General features: G+C 44.7%; 2 protein-coding genes across 2 annotated transcripts in view; both read right to left on the reverse strand.

Moving 5' to 3' along the window:
* LOC147957115 (uncharacterized) overlaps positions 1 to 1401 on the reverse strand; it is a 113503-nt gene extending 112102 nt beyond the window's left edge. Inside the window, exons 1-4 of the mRNA XM_087537555.1 lie at positions 1367 to 1401; positions 1078 to 1291; positions 841 to 976; positions 605 to 758 (exon numbers count right to left, since the gene is read on the reverse strand). The gene's annotated coding sequence lies outside the window, so the exon portion shown is untranslated. The remainder of the gene's footprint in view (positions 1 to 604; positions 759 to 840; positions 977 to 1077; positions 1292 to 1366) is intronic.
* LOC147957121 (cysteine-rich receptor-like protein kinase 8) lies at positions 601 to 9601 on the reverse strand. Its single transcript, XM_087531589.1, has 9 exons — positions 9443 to 9601; positions 9099 to 9351; positions 8699 to 8921; positions 8441 to 8591; positions 6594 to 6767; positions 4449 to 4784; positions 1078 to 1137; positions 914 to 976; positions 601 to 756 (listed from the first exon to the last, which is right to left on the reverse strand). The coding sequence occupies exons 1-9, from the start codon at positions 9599 to 9601 to the stop codon at positions 601 to 603; spliced, it is 1575 nt and encodes a 524-aa protein (XP_087387715.1).
* Positions 9602 to 27900: the final 18299 nt, after the last annotated feature.

Consider the following 27900-nt stretch of genomic DNA (forward strand, 5'->3'; position numbering starts at 1 on the left):
GGGGAGGAACTTAGGAGTAACATCACACACTCCAATACAACTTTACTTATGTGGCACATATTTATTGAAGATAGAGGTGCTTGTGGTAACTAGCTAAGTTACCGGAACATCACACACTCCAAAAAACAATGAGTATATAACCTAATAAATACATCATTGCATGACACTACATAGATGTTCCTACCCACTATGGAGGTAGTAACATAGTCTAGGCAAGTGTGTAAGTTACTAGCTTATGTTCTTGCCCATTGTGACCAGCCTTAAGGAGAGTTTTTCTATGCAATTAAAGAGTGCCTTGGCTGATGTGTTTTTTTGTGAGGGCCTAGTAAACCTGGAAGGGGTACAGTAATATCCAACCGACTGGTTGATCGATTGGGTTTCTATGCAACTTAGCACTACTATTTATTGGCAAGCCTCTGAAAATAGACTGGGCCCAAATGGCCGGCAACTTTTTGGCGCCCCTGTGATTCTATCAAAATTCTATAATAACAAACAAATTTACAGAAACAAAATGCCGCCTTCGTTCCTAATATTTTGACAACTTTTTGCATTGGAAATATGGCATGCCAACACGATAGCTTGGGCTATCAACTTTTGTGATTACCTGAAATCTTTGGAGCTCCAGAAATGAGAAGTGCCATTAGATGAACATGTAAGTAGTATTGGTAGATTGGGATGTGAAAAGACAGAAGCCACCGGAGATATTAAAGTTTGCAGCTTGTTAGGAACATATTCCTCCATCTGCATGTCCCATACCTGGTTTGAGAAAGACAAGGCATGCATTATTACTACTAGACTGCATACTTAATTAGAGTATTTCTGAACAAAAATGCATACACTTGGCAGTCATATCATGAGAGCAAGTAATCAAATACTGCCGATCATCACGTGTGAAGAATTCCAGGAAGTTCACTTTGACTTTGTCAAAATTCAAAGGCAGAGTATAGTTAGGTCTGCGAGAATCAAGGCTCCAAACCTGAACATGAAGCATACAATTTACACTCAATAAATGTTTGCATCAGCACTTGCCTTCATCATGCACTACAGTTTTCTCAGCAAAGATGGACAATCCCATACCTTCACTGTGTATTCCGAAGTACTAGCAAAACGGTTGGTCTCCTTGGGGTCAAAAGCAACCTGGCATACAAAATCCTTTTCAAAGTATTCACTCTCAAATTCTTGTGTGCATGACCATCCCTTCTCCCAGTTCCAAAGCCTCTTCTGGTGGTAACGCGAACGAAGCCATGACAGCACATACGGCTGGGTCGGATGAACGGCCAGCGACATGAGGTGGCCATCATCATTTTCCGCTAAAAAAGAAGGCATGCGGCCATCATCATTTTCCGCAAAAAAAGAAGGCATGAGGCCATCATGAACTCTGAAACTCGTGATCTTTTGCATTTCTTCTTCATAGCTGTACACATGTATAAGACCTTCCGCTGAGCCGGAAATGAACCATTGCTTCCGCGCAATAAATTTAACAGAAGAAACTGCAGCGGGAGTGATCATGTTATTTGGCATGTCAGTGAGTGGCGGAAGAAACTTAATCAACAGAGAAGTCATAAACTTAGCAGATACTTTTTTTCAGTCTAAATAGAACAAAATTTCCACTCGCTCGCCCCCCGCCCTAGCTTCCTCGGCCCCATCTCACCTCCCCTCCCCTCGCCACTGCCGGCGGAGGGGCTACTCTGCAGCGGTGCAGGGCTTGGTATGGAGATGCGGCTCGAGATGGCGAGATGGCCGAGCGGCGTGGCTCTTGGCCCTTGGCGGTGTGGCTCGCCGCGACATCTGTTCCTTGTCCTCGTGGTGGTGTGGCTCCGGCCGGCCGCGAACGCCTAGGCGCAAGGTGGTGTGCTCCGGTGAGTCTGGATCTGGGAGGCTCTGCCTCAGGTAGCTATTGTGTGACCCGCCGGGGCGCAGGCCTGGGCCGAGCTGTTGTTAGCTGGGTGTGGATGGTTCTGGGCGAGTATGATGAGAAGATAGATGTCGGGTCTTGATGCTCTCCAAAAAAATTGTCAGGTCTCAGGTCAACGGACCTAGCGATCGAAGAGCATTTCTAGCAGATCCTGCAAATTAGGCCTTCCGCTATAATAACAGTCAATTTACGGTTTTTGACGAAAAAATTGTTACAAACAGATCTTGTAAATGAGTTTGGCCTGTAATTTTTTTAGGGGACCTGTAAATCAAGCCTCCATTTTGCTATATCTTGCTGACAAGTGCCAATTCTGCAGGATACCGCAAACAAGCCAACCGCTTGGTGGAAGGGAACTTTCACCACGTCCGCCTCCCGCCCCCGCGCCTCCGCCGACCCCACAGCACGGCCTCAATGCTCCTTCACCGGTGCGCCTCCTCCGACCGGCACATAGCACCATGGAGTGGCTCCCCCTACCATCCATCCCAAGCTCACGCCGGCCGAATCGGCCCCGTCCCGCGTCCTCCTCCTGCCATTGCTAGCCTCGCTGTGGCCGCCACGCCTTGGGGTGCCGTGTGTGTCGCTCAAGCTGTTCAGCAAGGAGGAGTGGACGGTGTAGCCGGCGCCACGTCCACCAGATGCTCGACCTCGCGCATCTGGAACGCGATGAGCGCGGGTGGGTTGAGTTGGCCATAGACGTACAGGATGTAGCTGGAGCAAGCCACGGGCAGTAGCACGACAGGATTTTCCACGAGCAGCAAATGTGGCAGGAGTTAATTGTAATCTAAATTTTGCTTTGAGGGTGTTTTGTGCTACTTTTTAAGGACCCTATTGTAATGTAACTATTGACAAGTGAGTTCCACATCTAACATGAATTTCTTTTACGGAATCTAATTTTTTGGAACACATGCCATACCGTAAAAACGTGTTAAAATCTTTTTGTGGTATCCTGTAAATCTATTTTGGTGTACTAGGTTATAAGAGATCTACTAGAGATGCTCTAATTCGGTCCTGTAAGAGCATGCCGACACACTAGTGGTTGGGACGCGCCCTAAGCGTGTCTCTTGAGGCGGTCCGGTGCACACCTATCTTGCTTACGGTCTGATCTAATTCTTTATGGCACTTATCTACATTTATTTCAATATAGTGAATATGCTATCTTTGCTAACTTTAACCTCGCGAGGAGTTCCAGGATTTATTAATTTCTCCCCAACTTCAGCTTCTAGAGTCTGTGCAGCACCCGTAAAAAAGCTTGACAAAAAAGAGGGAGTTGTATCCCAGATTATAGTTTTTTCGGAGGGGCATATCGTGGAGCTACTTCATTTGGTTTGTGTGTTTTAAAGCAGAGCTAAATTTTAGGGAACAGAGTCCCAAACAGGCCCTAAGTATCAATTTTAGCTCGATATTTTGCTAATTAATTGGGCACTATTCTTCTAGTCAATGGAATGGGTTAAACTTTTGCTTTTGTTTTAAAAAATTGCAAAATAAATTGCAGTGAGAGTATGGAATAAACTTAATCAACATAGGGTCTGTAAGTACATAAACATGCCTGGTCCCAGCGAGACTTTAAACGAATCCAATAGGGTCTGTAAGTAAATAAACATAAAAAATATGTTAGTCTTGTAAAAAAAGGGACTATGTTTGCCAATGCATGAGAGAGAGAGAGAGAGAGAGAGAGAGTAGTATTTTCTAGCTCCAGTGAGATTTTCTATTTTGGAGATAGCATGCAAAAGTTGTCAAATTGAAACCATCACAAAATCAGATGATAATTCAATGTTCTTGTTAGGCTGTTTGAAACACTCCACCTTTTCTACCTTTGGTAATAACTCATGAAATAGGTTGTTAATATCACAAGGTAGTAATTTTATCCCAACAAAACAAGCTCGCTTGTAGTTAAAACTTGCAACGTAAACACTATTAATAAAGTGCTACTCTATCGAGGAATGAGTCGCTTGCCTTTGTCTCATGATTCCAAATGCGAACATGTCCACAGGCATGACCGCTTATGATCCTGTAATACACAAATTCACGAAATTTTGTCAGTAGACCACCTGTTTTGCATGCTTTTCTACACTCTGAAAAAAATAGAGAAACTGGCTCTGAAGATTCGCATGCCAGAAATAGATGTGGATTAAAATCTTGAAGCACACCCAACGGAGGAACGAAGATTAACAAGCAAAGTAAAAGAGCTTTTTTCTTTAAGACCTGAGTGCACTCACCATGGATTGTTTGGATGTGCATCCACGGAATACAGAGTTTTCCATGGTTTCTCCATGGATAAGATCTGATTCAACACAGGCTATGTATGGTTAAGATGCATTCACACACCTTACAAACCAAAACGAAACAATCTGCATCCATGCATGGTAAGAAAATAGAAATGAGGAGAAATGGATATATACATACCCTGACGCCCGGGCCTGTTGACTTCAAAATGATGACCGTGCCGAACCATGCAAATCACCAACAGGTCAGTTGAGCATTCATCATAAATAAAACCTTGGATGCTGAGCAGAAAAAAAAGTTGGTTTCTCACCTCAGACGACGATGACTGTCCTTTCAGAGACAAGAAGGCGGTCAGTTTCACCTCATGCACCGCATTCCCTGCCCTGTTATCAACTTCAAAAAATCGCTCACCCTCGTGTTCGTCTCTGAACTTCCGGACGCCGCGTGATACACAGCTGTGCAGGGTCATAACGCAAGTTCTTTTGTCTGGTACGTCCCACTCTGACACTGTTAGAATGAGAGTGTAGGTGGATCGCGCCTGCACAATGGCGTACAGCGGCAGTCTTTCCATGAAGTGGTCCGACCAGTCCACACTCTCTGTCGTACTAAGCTTGAATGCCACATGTTCATCCGTGTCATTTGTTAACTGCAGTGAGCATGGGATCAACTTCCCAGGTTGCAAGTGAAACACGAGTAAGGTCGGCTGGACCCGAAGTAGCTTGCAAGACTCTGGTGTTTCCTGAGGAATAACAACTTGCACATTTAGCATTTTTTTCCGGAAGGACAGTAGGTTTTTCTATTGCATGCATGTATTTCATGGCTAGCATACTCAGGACGTGTTACAAATTTCAGCTGGCACATTTAATATTGTGTACATACCATATGATCAATATATATTTACGTGTAACATCATGTAAGAGGTGAGAAGGATTTTCAGAAATTTCCCGACATACCACATGACATCAGAGCCAAGGTGGCGCCAGCGGCCCTCATATCCAACCGTTCACGTAGGAGGGAAACTTTAGCCGTTTATGCCCCGGCGACTGCACGACATAGACCTCCTCGGCAAGATCACCGTTGAGGAAGACTGATTTCATGACCATTGAGTATTAACGACATAGGCATTGAGGCTGAATGGGGAACCCCCACCGACCCATGTATGAAAACCGCCCCCCAAGCACAATTCTATACTCCTTTCGTCCCATAATATAAGGGCGTTTTTTATACTACTAGTCTAGTGTCAAAAACGCTCTTATATTATGGGACGGAGGGAGTACTAGTGAGTGTTGTTACAAGAAAAGCCAAGGAGAACAGCAACTGCTGGGGTATTGTGACAGTGACCTTGCCAGCAACGTTAATGACTGGAAAAGCACTACGGGGATGTTGCACTACTGTCGTCACAGACCCGTGTCATGAAAGTCAAAGGAATAGAAGCTTGTTGCGCAATCGTCACGTGAAGCTGAATATGTGGCTACAGAATCAATAACTTGCCAAGGAGTTTGGCTGGCTAGACTTGTTGAAGAACTGTTGGTCTGTGGAGGGATCAAGTTCGTGCTCAAGGTTGATAATAAATCAGCAATCTCCCTGTGCAAAAATCGTGTGTTCCACGACAAAACTGAGCACATTGACGTCCGATACAAATGCGTAAGGAGCTGTTTTGAGGATGGGAAGATAGCGGTGGAACACGTAAGAACTAAAGATAAGCATGCTGGCATCGTGCCGAAGATGCTTGCAAGGTTCCGATTTCAGTCACTGATGAAGAAGATTGGCATGCAGGAGGTGAGTTCAAGAATTCAAGCTTAAAGGGGTGAAATGTTGAAGTTAATCTCGACATTCATGAACCTGTCACGTTAGACCTGATATTGCATGTAAGAAATGAGGCCAGAAGCATGTGGTTTGTTCACGTTGCGGCCCAGTCCGAGTCTTAGTCTACATTCAGTCGTTGTAGTGTTTTCTCTGTTCCTGTAAATGAGTGCTGGCCACGATTTTAACCATTGGATGCATGGGAGAAACAGATCGTGGGAACGTTTCTCGGACAGGTAGTTGCTCTCTGTTGAATAAAAGAGACAAAGAAGAAAAGAAGCAATGTCACGTGTCAGAAAAATCAAGCTTCTGTTCGTGTTTGCTTACCTCCTGCTGTGTGTATTTTTGTGGGTGATCAAGGGTTGCGTTCTAACATGTGTTATGCGCCTTAAAATATAAGAAATCGATATTTCTCAATTGATTGTTTCTCAAGCAACTTCTAAATCATCATGAAGATTTTTGTTTCCATTTTATGATTTCAAAAATAAAAAAGAAATGTAAAATACCCTATGATAATGTCAGTTGATTGAGAACTATTTCTAGGGGAGGGGGGGGGGGGGGGGGTGAGCCGAAGCAAAACTCATTTCTCTATAATTGAGATCTGAACACACCCCAAAGTACAAGAATTACATGTCTCAATTTTTTACCATACCTGTGTAGTACTTCCGGTATTTCCAAGCCTATTGATTATATGCGTTGTATCTGGTGGTCTATTGGCTGGGTTAATGTCGCTGCACTCAATCGCTATCTGAGCGCATACTTTCATCTGGTCCAACTGTGCGTTTGACAGCGACTCGCCCAACCTGCTGATCCAATTCTCAATTACCTACCAAAATGCAACCATCAGTTAGGCCCAGAAAAAACAAACCTTTTTTTTTTAGAAAATGTAAATATATATCCTGGCATGAAACCAGAAGGACAGATCTATGATCATGTAGATTACACTTCTACTTCCGACCAAACTATGAGAATAAAAAGGTACAGTGTGTTGGAATTGATGTTAAATATGTGTATATGGCTATATTTAGACTGAAGTATGCGGATGATTAGTTGTTTGAGTCAAAAACATGTGATCCGTCTCGATTCAGCAGGTGTTCGTCATCTTCGGAGTTTCTTCAGGCCCTTCTCACGGTGATTTGCTTCGCAGATCGCAACAGCCAGCATCTCCTAGTCTACACCAATGACTTCCCGACTGCTGCTTCTACAAGCTACTGGGTTCAAAAAAGTTTTCTCTGCCAAAGTGGAGGCTCAGACGTGGCATCGAGCTATGCTCATGGCACGCCGCCGATGGTTGCAGGAGGAAGAAGATTTTGGCTTCCCTAAAGTTTGGAATAATTTTGTTTTTCTTTATGTGTGAGTTTGTAAGGACATGTGTTACTTAATATATGGCCTTAGGCCTTTCTGAAAAAAAGAGGCAGCAAGCCTTGGATTATCGGCCCCCCTACTATTCGTGCGACAAACAGGGTCATCTGATTTGAGATTATGCCTTAGGGTGGTCCGAGTTGTGAAGTCGCTCGGCTATGTAGAAATTCATAGGGGCACAACCTTACCCAGTCCCACATTTGGTCAAGATTTGGAATATGGTTAGCCTAATGCATGTGTTTATATATGCCTTAATCAATGCAGGGGGTCCATGCACGCAGGTTTTGGTAGGGGTTGCATGCACCACTACCACCCGTCTCACCCCATGCATTTTCCTTTGGCCTCCAAATTTTAATATATTTTAACTTTTGAACCGTAAGTCTAAGTGCTCCTAGGCAGATGCACTAAATATGAAGAAAAAGATAGAGATGCAGTGGGAGAAAAAAGAACCACTCTGTCTAATAGCCAACACTAAAGTCAACCTTACTATATAAGTTATATGAGTGACTATAAATGATGGCTTTAGATGACACGATACTAACATACAGTCATCAGCTGGCTATACTATTAACCTTGCTCTCAGATACAGCTCTAATATATAGTCCTTTGCAAAAGTTGTATCTAAACACACATTTAATGTATATGATATAGCCTAAGATATAATACATTGGGGTCTTTGTTTCCATATTCGCTATGCAACCGTAATGAAGATCCCCATCACATTATCAACTAGTGTTACTATATTCTCTAAAGGAAAGAGTGTTTTTTTTATTTCCTTAAGGAAATCATTTTCATTAATTTAGTAACATATGTTCCTTCTCTCCCTTAGCAATCCGTGCCTTACACAACAAAATTACATATTTCCTCAGTTCCACTATATACGGCAGTATGCTTTTCCTCTTCAAATTAAGTTTATAGAAAAATATGACATCCGTACCATCAGATCAATACACTAAAAAACATATATATTTGCTGATGGATCTAATGATACTATCTTGGTGATGTATATGTTGGTGCTTTTTTTGTTGACTTGACCTATGACGGAACTAGGATGTCTATACTATCGAACGGAGGGAGTAGAAACTTGAAGAGTAGCAATACTTATTTTCAAATCAAAAGTCGATATAAAGTTCTTACATCATCAACGTTGCGACACCTGTCAGACCCCTTGCCTCCTGTGAGTATCTCCATAATTATGACACCAAGACTATACAAATCAGACTTGACTGTGATTGACTTGACTGTGATTACACCATCACTCGCGTGTAATTCTGGTGCTAAGTATCCCCTGTAAATAAATGTTTATGGCTAGATTGAATATGCAGAGGGATGAGTTCAATATGAATCACAATTGAAATAAAGTTGATGAGCTCTGAAGAGGCATAGCTAGCTTACCATGTTCCACCTATATTTTGAGTATGAACCCTGGTTTGGTCTTTATCCAAGCACCTTGCAAGGCCGAAATCAGAAATTTTCGGGATCATGTTGTCGTCCAGAAGTATATTTCCCGGTTTCAGATCCAAATGAAAAATGGGATCCTTGTGAAGTCGATGTAAGCCCTGACAAACTCCAACAATTATTTGATATCGTTGTTTCCATTCAAGTCCACATGTTGCATCTGTAAAGTGGAAATGTGAAAAGCGTTTAACAGCTAGGATACTTGACGTCCTTAATACCTGAGTTCTTGAGTGTACAGGACACGACAATTAACTCGTACTGTATGTGTGGGAGATACTTGAAACAGATAGTTTAAGTGAAGAAATATTACGTTACATTTTATGGTAAATGACCCGACCTGTGATATGTTTATCAGGACTTCCTTTATATAGATATTCAAAACAAAGCAATCGTTCTTGTACGTCCGCCATCACAAGTTTCCCATTGTAGCTTGCCATATGCCCTTGTGTGTCGGAACAATATCCTAGAAACCGGACAATGTTTCTGTGCTTCACCTTCATCAGACACTTAATCTCTCCGTTGAATTCCTTCTCGCACTCATGTGGTATGGACAGCTTCTTCACAGCGACCGTGCGATTCCCGATGGATCCCTGTAGTCATAATATGACTAGTCAGCATCTCACCTGGCTCTCCAACATCAATCATGATTACTATGACAGTTCCACTTGTGAATATGCGTACCTTATAAACCACAGCAGATCCACCCCTCCCAATAATATTCTCTTCAGAGAAACTATTTGTGATGTCTTCAAGAAGTGAGAAAAGCATGGGCTTGGGCTTTTGGGCTTCATTAATTAGCATGAACTCCAGGTCCTCTCTTGTAGCTATCACTTGATCCATTTGCAGTTACGCACAAACGAGGCCCTTGAAACAAGAGCAAGGGCAAGTAAATCAGTAATCATGGAAGACATAATGATAGAGACCCGCGTTGCCTCGGTTTTTCAAAATAGAAATAAAGATAGAAACCTTGCTGCGTAGTGATGGCTAATTTCAGATGTTAACTGGGACGGATCAAAGCCATCGATTGAAGCGAGGATCGGGGATTCAGATCATTAATTGGAGACCTAGGTGCCCCGCGTCGATCAAATACATGAGAAATTCAAAGGGAAGCATCATCAATCAGATAACAATACATCTGTTTCCAGTAGTACTCATTTCTCTTGTGCGGGCTCTGTTTCCAGTACTATTGTAAAGGAAAATCGATACTGAAGATTCCAAACAAAGCAAAATCCTTCTTCAGTGCAGAATTGTGCAATACAAAAAGATTCAAGGAGCACGTGCGCATGCGATTTTCTATTTTATGATTGAGTGTATACCTTGCTTAACGACCAGCGAGCCGATGCCGCGGTTGTCGCCGTTCTATGTTCTCCTTCTCTCTACCTCTTCCTGCAATGGACGAAGAGCCTGCCTTCCGGCATATATGTCTAGGATATATGCTTGGCGCGTAGGCGGAGAGCCAGATAGAGCCCCGTGCGCGAGGACAGTTGCATCTCCCACGCAGCAGACGCGTCCTTTCCAAAACAAACGACAACGGATCGGACGAGGTTTACAGCAGGCAGACATGATGACTCCGCCGACACAAATAATTAGGTAAATGATCCAGAACGGCTGGCCGGCTGAAACGCTCGGTCGCATTCAGAACGGCCGGCCGGCTGAAACGCTCCGCCGGCCGCACGCACGCGCTTCCATCGCGCAGTGATTCGTGCTCGCGTCTACGTGTTTTTTTTCCAGCGGGACAGCTTTCTTCCTCCCCAGCCTTATCCCTTCGTTCTCCTCGATCGCGTCTACTCGTCGTCTCCGGCTGCATCGCGACTCGCGACCCGAGCCAGTGCTGCCACCGCCCACCGGTGACCGTGTCCGCGGTGAGAGAGTCGTCGCCGAGAGCGGCCACCGGCGCGCGGGAGACGACCACCGCCGTTGCTGCAACCAGAGAGAAGTTGTGTTAGGTACAAGGTAGGGGGTGTGGATCGATCCTCTCTTCCACTAGCACCAGTTCATCCAGTCACGATACAACGATTAAATAAATGGAAGAACGGAGAAAGGGGAACTAGGGTTCTAAGCCGCCGCCGGTTCGCTGATCCACTGGATGGGTCCTCTTATTCACCCCTCGCTCCCCTCGCGCGCCCATTTGGGCCGGCCCATGAGCGGCAGAGGGGCACCCCCTATTTTCTTTTTTTGTTTTTTCTTCCGTTTTGTGTTTTTATTTAAATAATTCTGGATTTATAAATAGTTCTAAAGTTCAAAAAAATTGAGAATATTGAAAAAATTCGTGGAGCCAGAAAAAAAGTCCCTGAATATGAATAATGTTCGTGGTTTCAGAAAATTTTTGTGATTTCAAAAAGTGCTAGTGAATTTGGATATTGATGAGCATTTCTTGAATTTGATGAACATTTTAAAAATTATGATGAACAATTTTTGAGTTAGATGATTTTTTTTTGAAAAATAGGTGAACAAATTTTGAAATCTATGAATAAAATTTAAATTTGATGGACATTCTTAGAAATCGTTGCACAAATTTCAAATTGGATGAACATCTTTTGAAAATGAGAACAGATTTTTAATTTTGTGAACATTTATTAAATCCTGATGAACAATAAATAAATTCGACGAATAGTTTTTTAATACGGTGAACAAAAAATTGTTCGAGAATTTGAAAAAGAAAATTCGCAAAAACACATGAAAATTAAATAAAAATAGAAAAGAAAATAAAAATGGGAATAGAAAAAATAAAAATAAAAAAATGAATAGAAAAATAAAGGCCGAAAAAAGAAAAGAAGGAAAAATAATGTATAATGGACCGGCCCATACAACATCCAGCGCGTCGGGGGTGGGGGGGGGGGGGGGGGGTACACGCGCCCTTGCTCAGTGGTGCCCTATGCGCCGAATAAGATGTGCCCCACTGGATGGCGCGTCGGTAGTTGGAGCTGGCTTAAGTAGTGGAGCGGCGTTGGACCAAGTTGGGCTCGGTCACCTTGGAGCTGGGCTTGCGAAGCCTTTGTGGTCGGGCGTGGACCGGCCCGGTGCTGCTATCTTGTGGGCCCGACATGTCAGGACCCTGACATCCCCCACTCCTTTAGAGAAGGCCTCTCCCCAAGCTCCAAGGTGCTTCTCGGTCCTCCCGGGTTGTACCAATGGCAACTTCATCGGTCTAGCGTACTTGGACTTGCTCGACCATGGCACCTGTGTTCTTGCGCCACCTGGACTGGAGCACCTCAACAGGAACTACCAGAACATCCTTGTTTGTACGGAGGTCGGTAGCAACTTTAGTACCTCGTAGAAGTTCTCACCGCGGCTGAGATACGTGAAAAACCGGATGGACTGCTGCTTGCGGAGGGGAGTTGGAGCTTGTATGCCACCGGGTTGATCTTGTCGATGATGGTGAATGGGCCAAAGAACTCGAAGGAGAGCTTGTGGTTGGCTCTAGGGGCACCGACTTCTGAATGTATGGCTGGAGTTTAAGATAAACCTGGTCACCCGCGGTGAATTGGCAGAAGGAGCGCTTCTTGCCGAGCTCGATGGAGATGTTGTTGCAGGAGGTTTTGTATCACCACTCTTTCTTCCAATCAAGATTGCAATGCTGGCACCGAGAAGGATGATGTAGCCATTATGCCGGAGTGTCGTGGCTCATACCCGTACATCGCCTTGAACGGAGTCAAGCCGATGGTTTACTGATTAGAAGAGTGAAAGATCGTGGATGTCACCTAGAGGGGGGTGAATAGGCACTTTAAAATAATTATGATTTAGGCTTAACAAATGCGGAATAAAACTAGTGTTCAATTTGTGAAGCACAAAACCTAAAACAATTAGGCCCACCTATGTGCACCAACAACTTATGCTAAGCAAGATATATAACAAGAAGCACTATGAGTATCACAAAGTAAAGTGCATAAGTAAAGGGCTCGGGTAAGAGATAACCGAGGCACGCGGAGACGATGATGTATATTGAAGTTCACACCCCTGCGGATGCTAATCTCTGTTTGGAGCGGTGTTGAGGCACAGTGCTCCCAAAATGTCACTAGGCCACCGTAATCTTCTCATGCCCTCGCACAATGCAATATGACGTGGTTCCACTGAGGGACCCTTGAGGATGATCACCGAACCTGTACAATTGGCAACCCTTTGGGGCGGTCACCGAACCCATACACTTTGGCACCCCTTGGGGCGGTCACCGAACCCATACACTTTGGCACCCCTTGGGGCGGTCACCAGAACCCATACAAATTGCTCGGGGCAATCTCCACAACCTAATTAGAGACCCCGAGGCTTGCCCGAAACTTTACACCACAATGGTTGTGCTTTGTAGCACCACCAATTGTCTAGGGCGCGCAAGCACCAAAGAGGAACAAGCTCTAGGGTACCAAGCACCCAAGAGTAATAAGCTTCTCAACTTTTCACTTTCACGTATCACCAAGGAGAACTCAAACCGATGCAACTAATGCAATGACAAGAATACACGAAATGGTCAAGTCCCTCACTCCCAAATCACATCAAAATAACGAAAGCTATGAAGGAATATGAGAGGAAGGACAAGGACAACACGAAGAACTCCAAGATCTAGATCCAAAGATGTTCCCCTCACATAGGGGAGAAAATGATTGGTGGAAATGTGAATCTAGATCTCCTCTCCCCCCTCCCCAAAAGTAACACGAATCCATGGAGCACTAGTGCAGAACCGGGCAATAGCACCGGTTCGTAAGGCCCTTTAGTGCCGGTTTCGTAACCGGCACTAAAGTGTGGGCATTAAAGCCCCCCCCCCCTTTAGTACCGGTTCAGCATGAACCGGTGCTAAAGGGCAACCACGTGGCATGAGCCAGCTCCGAGGGCTGGGAGCCCTTTAGTACCGGTTGGTAACACCAACCGGTACTACAAGGTTTGGGGGGCACTGGTAGAAAAAGGGCCTATAGTCCCGATTCGTAAGGGCCTTTAGTCCCGGTTCCGGAACCGGGACTAAAGTGTCGGTACTAATACCTCCCCCCTTTAGTCCCGGTTCAATCCAGAACCGGGACTAAAGGCCCTCCACGTGGGCAGTGCGCAGAGCCCAGTCAGGAGACCCTTTGGTCCCGGTTGGTGGCACCAACCGGGACCAATAGGCATCCACGCGTCAGCACTTCTGTGGCTGGGGTTTTTGTTTTTTTTTTGAAAGGGGGGGGTTGGGGGTTTTGGGGGGTTAATTTAGGTGTTTCATATATTGTGTTAGCTAGTTATAATTAATAGAGAGAAGTGTCCTCTGTTATGTCCGTGCTTGGTCGACGCTACGTACTATACATACGTATAGAGAGGACTAGACACGCTAGCTAGCTAGTAAGCAAACGAAGGAAACAGAAGATCGTCATGAACATATATGCATACAGAGAGAAGTGATATCGACCACCTCTCCTTCTCCGAGAGATTGGTCGAACAACAAGTTCTCGTATATCTATCTGACACTACCGGCTACATATATACAATAATTATCTCTTACAAATATAATCATACGGACTCAGGGTCCACATAGAATTCTCCGTCTTCAGGGATCACGTGGTCAAGAAAGAATGCCGCCAATTCCTCTTGAATTGCTCGCATGCGAGCTGGTGCTAGGAGTTCATCCCGCTTCCGAAACATCTAATTTGAAGAAGGGGATCAATACATATATATATATATATATATATATATATATATATATATATATATATATATATATATATATATATATATATATATATATAAATGAATGAAACTAAACACAAATGATGGTAATAAAATAAAATTGTGAATGTTGTTATTTACGTACTTCATATTGTTCGTTAGAGTACCCGCCCCGCTCACAGGTCGTGTGGCGGATGGACTCGCAGATGTAGTATCCACAGAAATCATTCCCTTGTTCCTGCCACAACCACTTTACAAGAAATAGAGGTCAATCAAACTGATAAGCAAGAATGCTAAATGGTATTGATGAAACTAGCGCTTGAATCACTAGGAGATGCGCGGAACATGCTACTATAGTACTTACTTTCGGGTGTCTAAATTCCAGCTCCTTCGGCAGTCCCGGAACTGTTTTGGTGAATTTTCTCCAAACCCTGCTGGACAAAGAAAACAATTACTTGATATCAGGAAATGAACAAAGTTGCTGATATGGTGGATAATGATCGATTTAACTTACTTCTTGAGGATTTCAGTCATGTCCGCATACTCCTGGGGATCTTTTCGTTTAGAGTCCAAGACAGTTACTACTCGACTATTTGGAAGGCCTTTGCTGAATTCGTACCAAAAGGCGGATTATTCTATCCGGGACTCCATTCCAGAACAAATTTGCAGAACTTCGTACCAACATGCCCTGGTTACTTCCGGCTAATGATGAAGGCATGGATTTCTTCAATACTTTCACACTAGGAAACCTCTCTCGACCCCTCGGCGATCCTCGACCCCTCGAACCCTCGACGACCCTGGAACCCTCGACCCCTAGACGACCCTCTTCTTCCTCTCATGTTCGAGAGGATCGCCGAGGGGTCGGGAGGTTGCGTAGTGTCAAAGGATTCAACAAAACCATGTCTTCATCATTAGGCGAAAGTAACATGTGCATGATGGTACGAAGCTCTTCAAAGTTGTTCTGGAACGGAGTCCCAGATAGGATAATTCGCTTTTTGGTACAAAGTTCAGCAAGAGCCTTCCGAATATCGCTATTTGGAAGGCCTTTGCTGAATTCATAACAAAAGGCGGATTATTCTATCCGGGACTCCATTCCAGAACAACTTTGCAGAACTTCGTACCAACATGCCCTGGTTACTTCTGGCTAATGATGAAGGCATGGATTTCTTCAATACTTTGACACTAGGAAACCTCTCTCGACCCCTCGGCGATCCTCGACCCCTCGAACCCTCGAACCCCCGATAAAAATTAAGAAGAAGAAGAAGAAGAAGAAGAAGAAGAAGAACAAAAAAGAGGAGAAGAAGAAAGGAATATCTAGAGGAGAAGAAGAACTGACAAAGTCTTCTCCTCTATTCCTTCTTCTTCTCCTCTTTTTTTTCTTCTTCTTCCTCTTTTTTTCCTTTTCTTTTTTTTTCTCCTCTTCTTCCTCTTCTCTTCTTCTCCTTCTTCGGGTAAGCCCTAGTTTCCCGACCGCTCGACGACACTCTCGACATGCCCTCGTTCCCGATAAAAAAAGAAGAAGAAGAAAAAAGAAGAGAAGAAAGAATAGAGGAGAAGAACTTCTTCTCCTCTATTCTTTCTTCTCCTCTTTTTATTCTTCTTCTTCCTCTTCTTTTTTTCCTCTTCTTCCTCTCCTCTTCTTCTCCCTCTTCCCCGCCTCTCTCATGAATGTTCGCTGTCCCCCCCCCTCGACCCCTCGACAACCCTCGTTCCCGATAAAAAAATAAGAGGAAGAAGAAGAAAAAAGAAGAGAAGAAAGAATAGAGGGGATCTTTTTTTATCCTCTTCTTCATCTCCTCTTCTTCTCCCTCTTCTTCCCCTTCTTCCCCGCCTCTCTCATGAATGTACGACGTTCTTGACCCTCGACCCCCTAAACTAGTTCTCGACCCTCGACCCCCTAAATATCCATATATGAACAAAAATTTCTACAAATGAAAATAACCTAAAAAATCATATGATCATCTATGAACAAAAAAAACATCATTTGATCATCTATCATCTATGAACAAAAAATTCATCATTTGATCATCTATCATCTATGAACAAAAATATTCCTAGATACATAAAAAATTTCTACAAATGAAAATAACCCAAAAAATCATATATATTTAGCAAATTCTAGCCACATACATCACATACACATATACATTATAGCCACATACACATATACATCATATGAACAAAAAAATAAACTAATAAAAATAAAAAAACATATTGCAACATATGAAAAAAACATGGTGGCGCCGGCAGGGCAGAGGGGCATGGCGGCAGCTGCTCACAGAGGGGAGCGACGCCGGCGTCGGGGCAGATGGCGTCGAGGGCGGCGGCGACGGCGTCGGGGCGGCGCGGGGCAGCGACGCGGGGCGCGGGCGGCGACAGGGCGACGACGACGGGCGCGGGCGACGGCGACGAGGAGCAGGGCGTCGGGGCAGATGGCGTCGAGGGCGGCGGCGACGGCGTCGGGGCGACGCGGGGCACGGGCGGCGACGACGACGAGGAGCAGGGCATCGGGGCAGAGGGTGGCGTCGGCGGCGGGGAGTTGAGGAAATGAAAGAAAATTTTGACAAGTGTTGTATATATAGCCAGGCCTTTGGTCCCGGCTGGTGGCACCAACCGGGACTAATGCTCCCTTTAGTCCCGGTTGGTGCGACGAACCGGGACCAAAGGCCAATTTTCGGCAGCCGAAAGGGCGGGAAGCGAAGGCCATTGGTCCCGGTTGGTGGCACCAACCGGGACTAAAGGGGGGCAATGGTCACGGTTGGTGCCACGAACCGTGACCAATGCCCCCTTTAGTCCCGGTTGGTGCCACCAACCGGAACCAATGGCCTTGTGCTGCATCGCTAGCTGAAGTTTAGTCCCACATCGCTAGCTGAAGGGCGCCGGCACTTGTTTATAAGCGCTGCTGTGCCTCCCCATTCGAGCTCCTCTCTAGTGCAGGCTTTCGGGCCTAAACTTGTTACTGCCTGTGGGCCTATTGGGCCTCTGCGGGCCAGAATCCTGGCCCATGTAGGGTTTCTAGTCGTATTCAGGCCGTGGAGGCCCAGTAGGTGGCATTTTTTTGGTTTTTTCTTTTTTATTTCTACATTTTTTTGTTTTTTTATTTTTTTATTTCTACTTAAAACTAAATACTTACAGTTTTTTAGTGATTTCTTTTTGCTTTTAGGTCACAAAAATTATAAACTTTCTGTTAGTGCCATTAGTTTTAAATTTTGAATAGTTTAAATTTGAATTTTTAAAAATTTGTGTGAATCACTAGTTTATGAATAACTTTACTATAAAAATAGAATTTTTTTTCTATTTATTTTTTATTTCTACTTAAAACTAAATACTTATAGTTTTTTAGTGATTTCTTTTTGATTTTAGGTCACAAAAATTATAAACTTTCTGTTAGTTCCATTAGTTTAAAAATTTTGAATAGTTTAAATTTGAATTTTTAAAAATTTGTGTGAATCACTAGTTTATGAATAACTTTACTATAAAAATAGAATTTTTTTCTATTTATTTTTTATTTATACTTACAACTAAATACTTATAGTTTTTTAGTAATTTCTTTTTGATTTTAGGTCACAAAAATTATAAACTTTCTGTTAGTGCCATTAGTTTTAAAATTTTGAATAGTTTAAATTTGAATTTTATAAAATTTGTGTGAATCACTAGTTTATGAATAACTTTACTATAAAAATAGAATTTTTTTCTTCTTTGCTATTTATTTTTTATTTATAATTACAATTAAATACTTATAGTTTGATTTTAGGTCACAAAAATTATATTATTTTTGCTATTGAAGAATATTATAGTTTTATTTTAGTTGATCATAACATAGTATTTTAATTGGTTGTTTTTATTTTCATAAAAGTTTTGTAGTTCATTCTGTTTGCTATTAATTCATTATTTGAGCTAAATGACTCTGAAATTGGAAAGCATTTCAAAATGAACTCTGAAAAGGTTGAAAGTTGGCATGGTATCATAATTTCACCCACATGGCATGTGCATGTATAAAACGGACAATGGTAGCATGTTCGTCTGTTACAAATTTGGCATGGTATCATCATAATAGTTGCGGGAGAAAGTCTTCACTTTTTCTTCGCTTGTGTCATTTGCTTATTGCGCCGTAACCATGGATAATCTTCATTGTTTATCAGGATGCTTGGGTCAGCCTTGACATTGAAGGGAGGAATTTCATGAAACTTTTCATAATCTTCAGACATGTCTGTCCTGCCGTCCACTCCCAGGATGTCCCTTTTTCCTGAAAGAACTATGTGGCGCTTTGGCTCATTGTATGATGTATTCGCTTCCTTATCTTTTCTTTTTCTCGGTTTGGTAGACATGTCCTTCACATAGATAACCTGTGCCACATCATTGGCTAGGACGAACGGTTCGTCAGTGTACCCAAGATTTTTCAGATCCACTGTTGTCATTCCGTACTGTGGGTCTACCTGTACCCCGCCGCCTAACAGATTGACCCATTTGCACTTAAACAAAGGGACCTTAAAATCAGGTCCGTAGTCAAGTTCCCATATGTCCACTATGTAACCATAATATGTGTCATTTCCGCTCTCGGTTGCTGCATCAAAGCGGACACCGCTGTTTTGGTTGGTGCTCTTTTGATCTTGGGCGATCGTGTAAAATGTATTCCCATTTATCTCGTATCCTTTGTAAGTCAATACAGTCAAAGATGGTCCCCTGGACAACAAGTACAACTCATCACAAACAGTGTTGTCACCTCTGAGACGTGTTTCCAACCAACTGCTGAAAGTCCTGATGTGTTCACATGTAATCCAGTCGTCGCACTGCTCCGGGTGTTTGGAGCGCAGACTGTTCTTGTGTTCATCGACATACGGGGTCACCAAGGTAGAGTTCTGTAGAACTGTGTAGTGTGCTTGAGACCAAGAATATCCGTCCCTGCATATTATTGAGTCTCTTCCAAGAGTGCCTTTTCCAGTCAGTCTCCCCTCATACCGCGATTTAGGGAGACCTATCTTGTTAAGGCCAGGAATGAAGTCAACACAAAACCCGATAACATCCTCTGTTTGATGGCCCATGGAGATGCTTCCTTCTGGCTAGCGCGGTTACGGACATATTTCTTTAGGACTCCCATGAACCTCTCAAAGGGGAACATATTGTGTAGAAATACGGGCCCCAGGATGACAATCTCGTCGACTAGATGAACTAGGACGTGCGTCATGATATTGAAGAAGGATGGTGGGAACACCAGCTCGAAACCAACAAGACATTGCACCACATCACTCCTTAGCCTTGGTACGGTTTTTGGATCGATCACCTTCTGAGAGATTGCATTGAGGAATGCACATAGCTTCACAATGGCTAATCGGACATTTTCTGGTAGAAGCCCCCTCAATGCAACCAGAAGCAGTTGCGTCATAATCACGTGGCAGTCATGAGACTTTAGGTTCTGAAACTTTTTCTCTGGCATATTTATTATTCCCTTTATATTCGACGAGAAGCCAGTCGTGACCTTCATACTGAGCAGGCATTCAAAGAAGATTTCTTTCTCTTCTTTCATAAGGGCGTAGCTGGCAGGACCTTTATACTGCTTCGGAGGCATGCCGTCTTTTTCGTGCAAACGTTGCAGGTCCGCTCATGCCTCAGGTGTATCTTTTGTCTTCCCATACACGCCCAAGAAGCCTAGCAGGTTCACGCAAAGGTTCTTCGTCACGTGCATCACGTCGATTGAGGAGCGGACCTCTAGGTATTTCCAGTAGGGTAGGTCCCAAAATATAGATTTCTTCTTCCACATGGGTGCGTGTCCCTCAGCGTCATTTGGAACAGCTAGTCCACCGGGACCCTTTCCAAAGATTACGTAGTGTAAATCATTGACCATAGCAAGCACGTGATCACCGGTGCGCATGGCGGGCTTCTTCCGGTGATCTGCCTCGCCTTTGAAATGCTTGCCTTTCTTTTGACATTGATGGTTGGTCGGAAGAAATCGACGATGGCCCAGGTACACATTCTTCCTGCATTTGTCCAGGTATATACTTTCAATGTCATCTAAACAGTACATGCATGCGTGGTATCCTTTGTTTGTCTGTCCTGAAAGGTTACTGAGAGCGGGCCAATCGTTGATGGTCACGAACAGCAACGCCTTAAGGTTAAATTCCTCCTGTCTGTGCTCATCCCACGTACGTACACCGTTTCCATTCCACAGCTGTAAAAGTTCTTCAACTAATGGCCTTAGGTACACATCAATTTCGTTGCCGGGTTGCTTAGGGCCTTGGATGAGAACTGGCATCATAATGAACTTCCGCTTCATGCACATCCAAGGAGGAAGGTTATACATACATAGAGTCACAGGCCAGGTGCTGTGATTGCTGCTCTGCTCCCCGAAAGGATTAATGCCATCCGCGCTTAAAGCAAACCATACATTCCTTGGGTCCTTTGCAAACTCATCCCAGTACTTTCTCTCGATTTTTCTCCACTGCGACCCGTCAGCGGGTGCTCTCAACTTCCCATCTTTCTTTCGGTTCTCACTGTGCCATCGCATCAACTTGGCATGCTCTTCGTTTCTGAACAGACGTTTCAACCGTGGTATTATAGGAGCATACCACATCACCTTCGCAGGAACCCTCTTCCTGAGGGGCTCGCCGTCAACATCACCAGGGTCATCCCGTCTGATCTTATACTGCAACGCACCGCATACCGGGCATGCGTTCAGATCCTTGTATGCACCGCGGTAGAGGATGCAGTCATTAGGGCATGCATGTATCTTCTCCACCTCCAATCCTAGAGGGCATACGACCTTCTTTGCTGCGTATGTACTGTCGGGCAATTCGTTATCCTTTGGAAGCTTCTTCTTCAATATTTTCAGTAGCTTCTCAAATCCTTTGTCAGCCACAGCATTCTCTGCCTTCCACTGCAGCAATTCCAGTACGGTACCGAGCTTTGTGTTGCCATCTTCGCAATTGGGGTATAACCCTTTTTTGTGATCCTCTAACATGCGATCGAACTTCAGCTTCTCCTTTTGACTAATGCATTGTGTCCTTGCATCGACAATGACCCGGCGGAGATCATCATCATCGGGCACATCGTCTGGTTCCTCTTGATCTTCAGCAGCTTCACCCGTGGCAGCATGATTGGGCACATCATCTGGTTCCTCTTGATCTTCACCAGCTCCCCCCGTTGCAGCATCACCGTATTCAGGGGGCACATAGTTGTCATCGTACTCTTCTTCTTCGCCGTCTTCCATCATAACCCCTATTTCTCCGTGCCTCGTCCAAACATTTTTCCTTCGGATCGGCGCGGGTGAGAATACAAGAAAATGATAGAAGTATCTATCTAAACATACAAGTAAGAATATTTTTCCTTTCAGAAAGAAGATAAGAACAAGAGGCTCACCACGGTGGTGTCGGTGATGAGATCGGCGCGGGTGATCGACGGCGGTGAAGACGGGGACGGGGAAATGGAGCTTGGAGGTCGAGCTTCGAGAGGAGAAAGCTTAAGTAGTGTGGCTCGTGCATTCCATCGAACACCTCATGTGCATAGGAGGTGAGCTAGAGCACCACAAAGCCCTCTCCCCCTCGGCCAGAAAAAACAGAGCACTGTGCTCTGCTCTTGCGCGAGGGGGTATATATAGGCACCTCATTGGTCCCGGTTGATGACATGAACCGGGACTAAAGGGAAGCCTTTGGTCCCGGTTCAAGCCACCAACCGGGACCAATGGTGGTGGGCCAGGAGCGAGGCCCATTGGTCCCGGTTCGTCCCACCAACCAGGACCAAAAGGTCCAGACGAACCGGGACCAATGGCCCACGTGGCCCGGCCGGCCCCCTGGGCTCACGAACCGGGACCAATGCCCACATTGGTCCCGGTTCTAGACTGAACCGGGACTAATGGGCTAAGCCGGCCTGGACCATAGCCCTGTTTTCTACTAGTGGGGGTTTTTGTTTTATGATTTCTTTTTCATTTAATTTTGTGTTTTTCATTTAATTCTTTTTTGTTTGCTGGTATTTTACGATACTACACATTGTACATGTTATGCATATATATATATATAAATAGAATTTCTAGTAGAACCGATCATATATATATCATCAAATGTCTCACAAACCACCATATCAATTCACACATACACACATATATAGCTATATACAATTTCTCCTACATGTTGCCTTCGGAGCCAGTGGCATTAGCCTAATTGGTGCCTTCGGAGCACGATGACAATTGGAAGTGGTTCATGGGGGCGGTAGCGGGTAATGGTATTCTCCCTTCGGATCTATGACCCGGTCGAGCAAAAATCCCGCTATTTCCTTTTGAGGTGCTTGTACGCGCTCCGTTTCTAGGAGCTTGTCCCACACCTCTGTGAACTGTTAAGAAGGAGATCAATATGCATGTGTATTAGTTGTGTGACTAGATATTGATAATGGTGTAAAAATTGTGAATAGTGTTCTGACAAACGTACTCATTCCTATCTTTGAGATCTGCTCCTTTCGGACGCCATCATGCGAATGTTCTCGCAAACGCAGTATGCACACAGATCAGTCCCCTGCGCCTGCTTCAGGGCCTTTACGAGAATGGAATTTGATCAGATAATAATTAATCAAGCATGATAATTAAAGAGATGGCAGCTAGCTAGCTAGCTAGTACTACTTAATTATTTACCTTGGGACGAAACCATTTCAACTGTTGTTTCCATTCACCTTTAGTGACGCTGATGAACCTTGCCCAATCCCTGCCCGCCGACAAAGAAAATGAATAAAGGGGTTATTAAATAGTTCATATCATGAAATGACGAACTAAATAGGCCGAGATATATAGTTAATAATGATTGAAATTACCTGTTGACTATCGCAAACAAGATGTTATAGTCAGTATTTACTTTGAGTAGTGAGTCCAGTATTTCAACTGTTCCGGCGTCAACTTTAATGATACACAAGATCCAATGAAATCTGCATGCACACACGTTTGCATGTCTTAATTAAGCGGCCATATGTAAGCAAAAACATGTAGCTAGCTAGTAGGCAAAAACAGAGAATTTGTAGTACAAGACAGTGTGACTCACTGGAAGTTGTAAGGAAGTAGTATATCTTCATTGTATTTGAGGCGCTTCAAGAACTCTAGCATGATGTCCTCTACATGCTTTTCATGATATGGATCTATTTTCCATGTGTATTCATTAACGGTGTTTGGGTCAATGAACCCAATGCCATAGCGTCCACCTTTTATCATTTCATACATCTTCATCCTGCATAATACCACAGAAAAGAATATAGTGAGGATAATTACAGGTAATGATTGATCAAAAGGATCACTACAGCTAGCTTGAGACTTAAATTACAGAAAGAAATCACTTACAGACAATAGCAGCTGACGATAGATTTGTCGAGTGCGTCTTGATTGTATAACTAAAACAGTTCATTATACTCAACGGCCACAGCTTTCTGATGGTAGTAATGATCCTTCTTGACTTCCACCATGAGGGACTCTCGATTGGAACTCTTGGTAATGTCCATGTACCATTGATGCAATTCATACATTCTCGTTGGGAGCTTCTTGACCTCGTCTGGCTTGACCAAAGGTTCGCCCCGGACATATTTCCGTTTTATTTCCTCCTCTGTAAGCACATGCATGGGCTCGATCTCGAGGAGTTGTCCAACAGTGATGTTGAGAATTTCAGCCTGCGTTATATGCTCCTCGGTTATTACCACATTGCCCACCTGGGGAAGGTAAGCTGTTTGCCCACAATAATATTGGGTGCGCGTACTGTCACGTGTTGTTGGCACAACAAGCGAGAGGATCGATTACGCCGCCTGTTCTCCCAGCTGGGGAACGGTTTTCCCACATTTTTGACAGCTGCTTGTTGTTTGCTCGAGCTCGAGCTCGCCTCCTTCTATAGACGTGCTCGATTTAACTTCCTGATGTGGCGCTCATAGTCTGTGTCAACAGGCTGGGGAGCTGGTGGTTGAGCCATACGAATGAAGTGGTCAATCTTTTCCTCAGGCACTTTCTCCCTTGGCGGCGGTGGCGGTTTCGGTCCAAAATGGGCGTCCACTTCTGCCCGCACTATGGCATTGGTTTGTTCCTCGGTCCTATCGTAAGCCCTCTGAGGAAGAGGAATAGTGAGGCTTGGACCATATTTATATCGCTTGCCTCCGCCTGTACTTCCTGTACTACCTCGACTCGTACCGCTACGCACCATAGCTGCGGGGTGTCTCTTCTGCGATTGCTGTGGCAGCGGAGACGGCTGACGGGGCTGAGTTGGACGAGGAGGAGTGGCCTGAAGCTGTGCCGGACTTGGAGGAGGAGTGGCCTGAAGTTGTGCCGGACTTGGAGGAGGAGTGGACGTCTGACGCTGTCTCGGACTTGGAGGAGGAGTGGCCTGACGCTTTGCCGGACTTGGAGGAGGAGGAGTGGCCTCACGCGTTGGTGGACTTGCAGGAGCGGGAGTCTGCTGACTCGGTGGCGGACTTCGACGAGGAGTCGGCTGACGCGGTGTCGGTGGCCTTCGAAAGATGATGCAATCCTTTCTCCATAGGATGATACGATGTTTGGCCTCTCCGAGTGTGTGCTCGTCGTCACCTCCAGGAATGTCAAGCTCTAGCCCTGAATATTGGTCCACCACCTCATCAACCAAGACACGAGCATAGCCTGCTGGAATCGGGTTGCAATGGAAGGTTGCCTCGGGGGGATTTGTAAAAGCAACGGCGTCCGCCACCTTCATGGATATGTTCTTCATTTTGAAGTGTAGCTCGCAGTTAGTGTTCTCCATGATGTCATCCACGGGGTATCTATCCAGCATTGTGTCGCCCAGGGCGGAACCCACGCTGCTTCTCGGCATGGATGGGGCGGTGCAATCCAATGCTGGATCATCCAGTAGCTCCTGCAGTTGCTGAGACCCCCTTTGCTCGCTAAGTGAGTCGATCTGCTCCTGCTGCCGCTGGAATTTGACTGCCAAGTCCGCGTGCTTTGATTCTAGGCCTTGAAGGCGTTCATAGTCCAGCGTCCTCTGCTCCTCCTCCATCTTCCTCTTCTTCTCCTCCGCAATCTTCCTTCTCGCACGGGTTCTGTAGTCGGTGTTCCAGTCCGAAAACCCCTCATACCACGGAATAGCGCCCTTGCCTCGTGTTCTTCCCAGGTGTTCAGGATTTCCCAGGGCACGCGTAAGCTCGTCGTTCTCTCTGTTGGGCTGGAACACCCCCGATCGAGCCTCTTCTATTGCAACAAGTAGGTTATCGTCGGCTCCGTTCAGCATGCCTTCGTTGAAACTTTGCCTGTCTTCGGGTCCAACTCCCCCCCATGCACATAGAACCAAGTCCTGCACCTGGGGGGCCAGCTCCTAGTAACCGGAGTGACACCTGCATCCTCCATCTCTTTCTCAAACTTATCCCACTTAGGCATTGCCACCGCGTAGCCACCTGGCCCCAGCTTATGGAACTTATCTTTTTTCGGCATTCTTCTTGTTTATTCTCGGCCGTTCCTTAGCTGATTCTGAATCCTTGAATTTCACGAAATCGTCCCAATGAGCACTTTGCTTCTCTAGTGTTCCCTCGAATACTAGAGTCTTCCTTCCTCCCTTGACGTACTTGTCCCATACACGATTCTTGTGAATGCAACCGCCATCTTCCTAAGAGCAGCGTCCTTGACTTTCTCCACATCTGCTTCTGTGAAATGATCTGGTAGGGTTAAATGTTCCATGAGAGTATCCCAAAGCAGACCTTTTTGTCTGTCATCGACAAAAGTAAGATTTGGACGCGGCTTTGCTGGCTCTCTCCATTCTTGAAGGGAGATCGGGAGTAGGTCCTTCACAAGAACTCCGCACTGACGAATGAACTTGTCCGCAATCTTCTTAGGCGCTAATGGTTCGCCATTAGGTCTGATGGCCTCGATATTGTACTTTACGCCCTCCTTCAACTTTTTGTTCGGGCCTCGTATCGTCTTGTTGCCTGAATATTTGCTCGATCCGGATGGCTGAAAGAAGAAAGATCGATTCGTTAATATATCTTCAAGTCATTTAAAACATGTGATGATCACCAGATGCCTGCTTATATAAATATATATACCTCGCCGGTCTTTGATATCAAGATCAACATTTTCTTCGTCATCATCATAATCATAGTTCATGACTTCATCAATTCGGTCGTCGCGATCGAATATCATATCACCCTCACCGGTGTTGTTTAGAAATTCGGAGCCGTCATAATCTTCTTCATTCTGACCATCATCTGGCCCGCGAGGATGGCGTATCATATCGAACAGGGCCTGTTCTCCCTCTCTGCCGGTATTGTCCGCCATAGCTTTTATTTAACTAATCCAAAAGAAATATAAAACAATTTAGTATTCAAACTACATCGTCTCGAATAATAGATATAATCTCGAATACATCGTCTCGAATAATAGATATAATCTTGAATACATCGTCTCGAATAATATATAATCTCAAATACATCGTCTCGAATATTATATATCGAATACATCACTGGCTAGGTAGCTAATAAAGATCGAATACTACAGAAGAATCTAGGACACTCGCGGTTCCTGCGGCGCGGGCGGTGGACACCCAAAGAGAAGGAACCCTCACAGGATCATAGCTGAAGTGAGATCCCTGAAGAAACTACCAGGTATTGGAGAACCTGCCGCCCTCTAACGCAACCATGTAGCGATGGACGTGCTCGTCCTCCTCCCTGACACGGCGACGTACCACCTCCGGCGGGGCCAGCTCCCTCCGCACCGAAACTGGCCCACGTGAACGCCACCAAACAAGATCAGGGTCGACGACGGGACCCGGGGCCGGGTTCCTCATCAAGCGGCGCGCCCCTCCAGGCAGCACCTCCCAGTGCCAGCCTGGCGGAGCCCAGTCTCGGACATGGGCCAGCCGGACGTCGTCGCGGACGGGTCGACGGCGAGGATGGGGGCCGGGCATCGTCGAGAACAAATACTACCTATATGCCCGCAAAAAGTAACATTTTTTAATGATTGGATTTTGATAACTAAAATTTCTAACATTTCTATATAACTAACATTTCTATAACATTTCTAACAATGCTATATAACTAACATTTGAATAACATTTCTAATATTTCAATAACTAAAAAACAGAAGAAAAAAATTATAACATTTCTATATATAACTAACATTTGTATAACATTTCTAATATTTCTATAACTAAAAAAAGAAAAATTTCTAACTTTTTTATAACTATTTCTATAACTAAAAAACAGAAAAATTTCTAACAATTCTAACTTTTTTATAACTATTTCTATAACTAAAAAACAGAAAAATTTCTAACAATTCTATAACATTTCTAACAATGCTATATAACTAACTATTTCTATAACTAAAAAAAGAAAAATTTCTAACTTTTTTATAACTATTTCTATAACTAAAAAACTAAAAAAATGTGTGTGTGTGTGTTCACCGGCGAGGCGAGAGGCGACGGGGGGCGGCGACGGGGACGGCGACGGGCGCGACGACGACGGGGATGGCGACGATGGGGACAGGGACGGGGCGGCGACGACGGGGACAGGGACGGGGCGACGACGACGGGGACGGGGACGTACGGGCC

Source organism: Triticum urartu, chromosome 7A (assembly GCF_056163025.1).
Source record: "Triticum urartu cultivar PI428250 chromosome 7A, HENAU_Tu73, whole genome shotgun sequence".
In the NCBI taxonomy this organism is placed as follows: domain Eukaryota; kingdom Viridiplantae; phylum Streptophyta; class Magnoliopsida; order Poales; family Poaceae; genus Triticum; species Triticum urartu.